Here is a 9,960-nt window from a genome sequence, read left to right on the forward strand (position 1 = left end):
GTATTTCAATTAATTTAAACTCTGTGAAATTGTTATCTTCTAAGCGCCAAATAAAGCATCATCAGATCTTAAAAATAAAATGTATAAGTCCTAAAATGTATAACCTTTTTGGTTTTTAAATTCTTTCAGAGATTAAGCTCATTACATATTCTGTTATTATGACTCGGAAGAAGACCAACATGGTCTACATGCATCATGTATTTTTCCAAACCTGGTTAATCAATGGAGGCAATATATACTACTAAGCTAAGACATTAGTACTTTCCCCGTCCGTCTTCAGGGATCTCTTTGCAGATTGCCAAATTAGTATAAGTTATAATTTACGGATATTATAGCAATGTCAAGATCCGAATGGCTCGAGAAGCAGCTTGGTAATAGTTTGGATTTAGTGTAATTCGCACATTCACGGACGGTATTAATAATGAGGTAAGGTTCACAGTTTCTGCTGCTTGGGTGGACTAGTTTAAGAGTTGTCTCCCGTACGCTTTCCAATAATATATCAACAAGAGACAAATGTAATGTTGATGTCTTGTGCCAATTTGCCCTCTATCTCTGAAATTGCCACTAATGTAATATAGAATTGGCAACCACTTGTAGTGGTCAGATCAAATGGCATTGAAGATATGCAATGCGATGGCTGAGGCTTTTGTTTTGGCAGTTGGTTTTCACGCCTTTAAAGTGGATTAAGGTTAAAACATCCTGAAAAAAAGGAAGTGCCAATATCCTCACTTATTCTTTGTGTGCAGTGGGACTATTTTGGAATATTGGCGACCAGATTACGTACAAAGTTTGGACACATTACTTCATTGCCTAAGAAAGTCACGATTAGTGTTCTCCTGATTAAATATATGAACTTCAGTCGGAAGAGTAAAGTAATGACCAACAGAGAAATGTCAGGTAATTAGTTCTAACATATTCCTTCTGGCAAGCGGGTGATGTAACAGTTTAGTGATTTCCAGACCACATCATATTATTTCTTACTTATTATTATTATTATTCATATTTGGAGCGTTTAATATTGCTGGTAATGTGAGGGAGCATTAGTTATGAAATTAAATATTCCTCTGTCATCTCTTGTCTTGTATAACTAAACCTGCTAGCCCTTCCCATTAGGGTTCACTTTTGGCTGGTTTATACCTTCCACTTGAACCTACACTGGGTCCATCAAAAACCGATGTGTCACTAAAATTCTGGGCAACCCTATGGATGTTTATGAGTGGCATATGACTAACAGCAAAGATATATGGAGATATTGGGGTGTAGGGGTGGATCGATAGTTCTAGTTTGCTGCAGGGGATGACAATTGCAGTCGGTGGATTTATTTAAGAGAACAACAGAAGTGGTAGCTCTGTAACTGCCTCAATGGCTAAAGATGTTATGTGTCTCACTTACATTAATATAATTGTAGTATGACAGAGGAAGCTGTATATACCTTATACTGTAAACTGTATACATATATCACGAATAGAAGCCAGTGAGTTCAATTTGCGAATGCACTGTCAGGGAAGGTTAAAATGACCTACGGTGTCCCACAAGGATCTGTCCTTCGGCCCGGTCATATACCTTGTGTGCGTCAAACAGGTTTGAACTCATCAATCCTGACGGGGAAAATAGTTCATTATGATGATAATACAACTCTGTGAATTAGAGCTAAAACAAAACATAAAATTAGAAATCAATCATTTTTAGAAGCCCTGAATTCATGTATTCAGCATTTTTCCGTAGTAAACCTGAGGGTCAAGAGTTCCAAATCAAATGCAATCAACTTTTGCCTCCAGCAACGAGAGCCCGAGGACCTCGTCGCTGTGATGGCGGATAATTTCCTAGAAGAAACTGAATCCACCAAGCTCCTAGGGATGCATCTAGATCAAGAGCTGAGCTGGGATAATCATCTGTTCTAAGGTGTCTTCAGACATTTATGTCTTACGAAACCTTGCCAAATTCTGTTGTAGATATACTAAGGATGGCCTAATTTGGCCTTGTGTATCCTTATCTGACACACGGCTTGACTTTATGGGGCAGTTGCTCTAAATGCAAATTTTAAATAGTATTTAGAAGGCAAAAGAAAGCTTCCCGAATCATTTCAACATTTAATTTCAGAGATTCTTGTAAGGATTCCTTCAGGGAGCTTAGATTTCTGAATTTACCATGCCTGTAAATCCTTTAGGTGGCCCTGTACTGGCCGATTCAAGTGTTACTTTGTCCAAGGTAGGAACGTTCACCAATACAGGACTAGAGGCAGGGAAGGTCTGCCATCTGAGGTTGGAGTCAAGCTGATCAATAGACTCCCTGAGGAAATTAAACACTGGAGTGGCTTTAAACAATTCAAAGCTCGGCTACGACACCTCTTGGTATTTAAAGTGTCTACTTAGTTGACGAGTTTATAAATAGCCGCTATGATGCAATTCAAAAATAATATGATCAATCATCTGGCTCTGATACAAAGTGTACCAAGAACGGCTGACAAGAGTGAATGCCGTTTGAGTGAATGAAAGAAATTGTGTCTGTGTGAGTGAGTGAATGGGAGTTATTTGTAAACATTGTATGCGGTGACTTCTGTGTATAGAGACCAAAAATACTGACGTGTGTATTTTTCTAATTGTGAAAAATTGTTCAACAATAAAGATCTATTATTATTATTATTAATACAGCGTCATTTCCTTAAAATTCTTTTGTGTTATCGGTCAGTACCCAAAAGGGTACATTGCTTATGTTTATAGCCGTTCTTGCAGAGCATAAAATAATAATAATGCTATCAGATGGCTGTCTATCTTACAATTTTCAATATTATTAGCATTTAACTTATTCCGGGTAGGGGATGTTCCAGTACCCCAGCTTGCCTGGAAGGTGCAGAAAATATCTAGTGGTAAACCCAATTTAGATCATCCTAGATACGCCTATAAAAAACAGGCGACATCAATTATCATCATTATTATTATTTATTGTTGTTTTCTGGGAAATTAATTACATGTATTAACTATGAATGGCTAAGTTTAAAGATATCATTAAGTCATCCCAATATTCTGTGTCTAAAAATGAGGTTATAAAAGTTCCTTAGGATTAACATTATTTTCATTTCGGCTCTTAAGTGAATGCACTGCACAATTCTTTAGTTTTCCACATATCCTTTACAAGTTTCTGGTAAAGTGGAATTAGCTTATGAATTGGTTATTTAGTATTTATGGTTGGTGATGCTTGTCCGAATTTTCAATAACATATGTCCTGATAAAACTTACCACACGTTACTATCATACTCGAAACTATGATTATATAAAAATAGCTTCTCCTACCTCAAGTTATTATCAACAACTAGGTCGGTAAGAACGGTTCTTAATCATTATCAATACTTATTTTATAATTATTGCTTTCAAGAAAACGTAAGCATGTAATGTAATTAAGAATAATAACACCAAATTGTTTAATAGACATAACCTGGATCTGTCAGTTTCATTTTTACTGCCAAAAAATGTGAAAGGGAAGTAGTACTTTTATTTCGGCCAAGAACTTAAGCATATACGATCCAATTCACTTACATATAATCTAGATAAAGTGCTCATTATCTTACGCATCGGTAGACTCACACAATAGCAGGAGACACGAGCTTGTCGCACTCCCCGGCATTAACAGAGACAATGAGACAATTACAAGCAAACTGATGAAAGTGTTAGTTCTCCCTTTCTCCGCCAGATGGAGACAATGTCAGTGACAAACAGACCGTCTCCTGGACGAGTGCTTACGTAACGGAGTCATGTACCTGACAGCAAGGTCATTCACAAGAGCTATTGTAAGTTCATGAACGGTTATTAAGGGCTACGTGTTCAGTGTCGTAACAACGCGTTGCATAACAATGGCAAGTGATTCAAATGCAATTATCGAGTTACGTCTGTTAGACTTCTGCGTCAGAATTCCGCAGCTGAGGCCTCGTAAAACCACGGCATGCATAAGGGAATAATCCAAAGTTTGACAATAGTATATTTGGAGATAATTTAATGTACGAATTTGCATTAACCATGCATTATTCTATGTGTGTTCCCTATATGACTCTCTGCACATTTTATTAGTTACTTATGTATATTTTCATATCACGATTCGTTTTTGTTTTTAAAAACTTCAATTATTTTGTAAACTTAATTTGTACATAACTAAGATTAATACTTTAGGAATAAATTAGTGATAGAAAGTTTTAACGAAAAATAATAATGTTAAATACTCTTAGATGAACTCACGGTGGTGTTTAGGGTGTTTTGTATTAATTTTACACTATCGGATCTTTTTTGGATAATTGTTCTAGTAAACTTTCTACGATATGCTTATAATTCAGTTAAGGTAGAGTATGAGTATAGATAAAAGTATATGTTTATTTATTGAGGGACTCTATACAATTGTTTAAGTGATTAAAAGCCAAGCCATTTTAATTGTATTCATACATTTGTCATAAGGTACAGTCAGCTGGCAAAAGCCTTTTTATTCTTCACTTTTCTTCCGTCTTGTTTCCACACACGACTCTGGGACAACACTTTGGGAAGTTTAGGCTGAGATCAAATTCTAAGTACGAGCACCCCGGGGGTAGTTGGTTGATGGTGCACCTAGAAATAACATCACACAAATTATTACAAACTAACGTCGTTTAATTATATATTATATATATATATATATATAATATATATATTTACACACGTCCTTATCATCAAATTATAAATGGTTCTTACGTACTTGGACACCAAAGTGAGGCCTCCACCAACACATTCCTTGTGAAACACATTCGCCGCTAGGCTGCCATTGGTCACCCGGAGCATGTCTGGACCGATCCTGGGCGTCCACACACATCACTGCCTCTGATTCAGAAGGTTTATCAGCAGATACCGCATACATTTATCAATGTATAATAACAATTCTGAAATATTTTATCACGACAGTAGTCTTTTTAGAATTTAGTGAAAAAAATCCGACATTTCATGAGTTTACCAAATCAAACTTTTGTGAAATCAATATTTTTGTATCATTCTATATTTAAAAACTCTCTTCAAATATTAGCCAAATCCCATACAATTTAGTATATTATTACTTTTTAAGTTTCTAATTAAAATAGTAGAAATTTTAATTTTAATTTGTAGGTTCAAACCGTGTATCATGCAACAAAATAATCATGAATGTTTGGGGTTAAAATTATTCGAAAACAATGTTGCTCACAAAATTGTTATTTTTAAATAGTATTTTTGATCTTTTTGAAATTATATTACTTCATTTTGTTCTGATAATAACGACAAGTAGAAAATTTTTCTTTAAAGCAATATGTTGTTTTTTTATATATCTTAATGCATTCTTAGAATATGAAAAGTTGATTTGATTGTTGGCTATGTTGCTTACATCCTTAGCATTCAATATTTATAGTTGAGTCAGCGATTTAGTAACCATGCTGGGGTTTTTCTACTGAATCTTGGACACAAAAACAAATAGTTCAAAGAACATTGACATCGTTTGATTTGTTGTTTAATTTTTTAATTAATGACACAATTAATTAATACTTTCAACTGTCAATAAGTACCATTATTCTACCAATATTGTAAAGCTGTAGTTCCTACACGAGTAAGTAGAAAACATTTAAAGTTCTTGTTTTGCAATAAAATATAGGGTTTTTTTTAACATTTTTGAAATTGGTAGCCGTGCTATACTTTTAAAAAAAAATTGAAGTTATAAAACTTATATTCTTATGAACACTAAAAAGTAGATAAAGTTTTTAACCTAAACTTACTTGTACGGTTAGCACTTTTGAGTTACTAATTTTGCCCCAGTTGAACTAGTTGGTACAACTGCTGATTAACCCATAATTATTGTGAAGGATGTTTTCGTACATTTGCCATCGTGTAGTGACACAATACATATATAAAACTTCGTTTTGAGATCTGCATCTGATCTCTTCCTCAAGTAAATGACCAACTTAATACATAACTACAATCCAGGTTCAATTACACAAAAAACATACCAGAGCTTTTTGATGCCCATAAGTCAGGAACCCCAACAGCCATGTTGTGTGTCTATTACAACGCACACTAACTTTAAACCACGCCACTTAATAAAAACAGTAATTATTAAAACTGAAATACAGAAATAGAGGTCAAAACAAATCACTGGCAAATCCAACAATTACTGGATATCATTTTACATACATACATCATCCTGAATGCGTATAATCTCAGTGGTAACACGATCCCAAACCGCGGTGGGGCAGCCGACTTTTCTACACATAACGTAGAGCAAACATGTGAAGAGTTAAATCAATACACTTAACATGCATATTAAATCGTATATCTTTTCAAATTAAATAAAACGGTTAAATTAAAAATATAATTTAACAATTTTATTGAAATTTATTTGAAAAACAGTATGTCGGCCAAACATCGATTCAATTCCGCATAACAAGAACTGGCCACATTTTCCATAGCTATATTGTCCATAGCGACGTAACAAACCTTTAGCCATTCACAATATAGATGTACACAATCAAAATTGTTTAGAAAATTTTATACTATCAAAAGTATTAATAAAATTAATAAAAATTGACTGGAAAATTTAATAGATTAAAATTGAAAAGATTGAAACTGCACACCAAGTACTGTAGTTCTTCAAACAAAAAACCCGACAGGTCTTAATTTTAGATAAATTTCATAATTTCTACTAACTTATTACCAAACGTAAATTTCATGGAATAATGATTGTTTTTCTCGTTTGAATCCTCAATTTTTCTTTTATAATCATTGCAAACATTAAAAAAATCAATATTTATCTGACGAAATTTACAAATGTTTCTAACCATTATACAATGGCTTTATATTGAAGAGAATTAACCTGTTTATTGTGTATTGTTAAATAAAGATACGTATAAATTGAAAAAACCGATGGTTTTAATTATTATAAAACGTTAATGATGTATTGCATGTTTAACAAACTGGATTTTTTATATCTGATATTACTAAACACACTGCTGGTAGACTTTTTCATTAACCACTATAAAATAGAACATTTTCCTGCTATTCAGGAAAGAATTATATTAGTACCTTACCACAGCAAAAGACTGATTTTATAATTGGAAGTTGAAGAAGCATTAACAATACCTGTAGCTCTCCACTATAATTGCTTCCTCAATTTCGTTTATACTTGTTCAAAACATGAAAAACTCATTTTAAAAAGAGCGTTTTTCTATTTTGGACAAAACTATTTATTATTGTTTCCTAACATTATTATATCCAAACAATAGTTATTGCCAAACACAATTTAATATTTATAATTGATCAATGCTGTTCATTTTTGTATTGATATACGAAGTAGGTTTTCAACATGAAGTAGATAGGAATTTAAAGTCCTAACTTGTTCTTTCAGTAACGTTACTTTTATTTCACTTCACTAGATACATTGCTTAATATTGCTATGAGTCAACATGGAATTTCATTTTGCAATTTCGTTTGAAATGCACACAGTTATGCATAAACATTAATTTAAATACCTGTCTCATCACACAGTGGGTATGGACAGCAGCCTGGAAAATATTTTGTAGGATCTTCTTTAGAAAGTGTGCATCCTCTATGGAGAGTAACGTTTGGGCACCTATCAAATACAAATTTGAAATATTTACTTGATATAGTAATAACAGTATTCCGTACTAATAAAGCACTTAAGATTTTAGCAGCTATAATCAGCTTAAAACTCCTCTAAACGTTTCCAGGTGTACAATGAGTGTCCTGTAAGATGGCGCAGGGATATCTAAAACATTGCTGCATATGTTCATATGTTTTTTCTGAATGAAAAAGGAATAAAAATGTAAGATTTGATGCGTTTTAATACCTTAAAAATAGTCCTTAACTTTACGAACAATACAATTTTTAATAAATAAAATTCAATAAATGTTATACAACCTGAAAAAATTAATATTTAAACATGATTGTCATTTTTAAACCTCATAAGGTATACGAATATACTAAAAAGAGCACTTTATATACATGACTTTGAATTCCAAGCATTTAGTTTCGAGTACAACAATCAGCTAACCATTAATCAACATTTAATCATAATTAATACCTCGATTACTGTACTTTTGAAGGGGTATGACGCATATTACACCATTTACTATTCCGTTAATATTACATTCCGTCATAATGAAAATACATTTGGGACCATAATCCCAAAAAATACGTGTTCATCTAGACGTAACTCATATTTCATTATTGTTACACATTGCTAATAAAATCTCCAGATTTTAGTTATTAGAGTTTACAAACTTTTGTACAACCGTCATTCTGAAACACAATAATTGATTTCTTATAAAAATAAGAAAATTCTTTGGATCAAATATATTTCAAATATTGAACTTTATACCTTAATTTAATTTTAAAGATATAGTTAATTCCATAAAAAACACAAACTGTCAGATGCTTGAAAAAGTAAGCAAGATAGGCCTATGCTTTATATGACATTTCTCACATATTTTTACTTATAAATACATAAATATACACACAAACACACACACACATATGCGCACGCGCGCGTACGTGTATTACAAACAAAAATTGATTGATTGACAAATACTTGCGAAGTTTACACCAAACTAACGTTTATTAAAATTAAAAACGTGAGATCTGATGTATTCAAAAATATTCAATTTCTTTCCTATGTACACTAATCTTTAATATACGTTTACCATATATTAAATATCAAAAATTATTGTTATTCTTACCACGTAAACATTTTATGATATTTTAAAACATATTTGTATTATGGAGATTAATCCTGTATTTTGCATTAAATAAAACACGCTGTGTACAGCACTCGTATTTTTTAGTACATAAAATTGTTGGCTACATAAAAAACTTGAAAAAGTTGCTTTATTCATCTTTGCTCAATATTTAATGTGTAACATTTTAGTATTTTCCACAACTTACCTCTCAACGATCACCTGGTTATCACCTTTGCACCTGTGCAAAAGACATTGTCCAATATTTGACCAGCTCTCGCCCTTCTTGAAGTCGTATACTAGATCGTTATAAAACACCTAAGCAGCTGTCAGAATGTGCTGGAACAATGAAACATAAAATCCAGTGTATTCTATTATTTTTAAAGCATAGGCTTAAGTATAAATAATACGCTTTAATACAATAAACATGGAAACGAAGTTGGATGGCGCAACAGTACAGACGTTTTTAGTAAGTTTCTATTTAAATTCATTTTATGCAGTTTTAGTACGATTTTAATGAAATAACTGTGGATCTTAAAAGTTTATGTGAGCCACAATATAGCGCTGTGTGGAATATACAATAAGGCATGTGATTCCAAGCAGTAGAAATCTTCGTGTTGTGATTTGGAAAGGATTTTCACGGAACATGTATTAAGAAGTAAAGCCGATATTAAGTATTTTTCTACTGCTTCAACCGTGTGGAGTTTGCAACCCATGTGGTGGGGAAAGGCGTAAAAGTATATCGTTTGAAATGGAGGCTGAAGGTATGCTTACACCAGAAGACGTTATATCTGCTATTAAACACTTCACAAATGAGCATAAATACTCAGTTAAGGAATCCAATAAGTCTTATTAGTCTATGAGTGTAAAAAATTGACAAAAATACAAATTCATTCAGAGACTAAACTGGGTAAATGAATCAGTATTTGGAGAAGATGGAACACCTCACTGCTGAAAATTAGATGTTGAAGGATAAAATTGAAGTGCTAGAAGATAGATTTGATGAAGGAGAAAAGTATTCCAGAAGGAACTGCATGGAAATCCAGGGTATGCCAGAAATAAGCAATGATGTGGTCCAAAACTGTCAAAGGTGAAGGAAAAGGAGTTAGGAATGGACATACAAGATACAATGGATTGATGCCTGTCACACGCTAGGGAAAAAGACAATTCCAAGTAACCACCAGAGATTATTTTAAAGTTCGTTCGAAGACTTGCCGATAACATGCTGACAGTGA

General features: G+C 32.9%; 1 protein-coding gene across 1 annotated transcript; it reads right to left on the reverse strand.

Annotated features, from left to right (window-relative positions):
* Positions 1-4,538: 4,538 nt before the first annotated feature.
* LOC124372157 lies at positions 4,539-9,043 on the reverse strand (the record flags this gene model as incomplete). The annotated part of the gene is made up of 4 exons (XM_046830523.1): positions 4,539-4,586; positions 4,714-4,835; positions 7,502-7,602; positions 8,934-9,043. Coding segments are annotated over 4 exons (381 nt in total), but the record flags the coding sequence as incomplete, so codon positions are not given.
* Between the last annotated feature and the right edge of the window lie 917 nt (positions 9,044-9,960).

Source organism: Homalodisca vitripennis, unplaced genomic scaffold (assembly GCF_021130785.1).
Source record: "Homalodisca vitripennis isolate AUS2020 unplaced genomic scaffold, UT_GWSS_2.1 ScUCBcl_2649;HRSCAF=7627, whole genome shotgun sequence".
NCBI lineage: Eukaryota > Metazoa > Arthropoda > Insecta > Hemiptera > Cicadellidae > Homalodisca > Homalodisca vitripennis.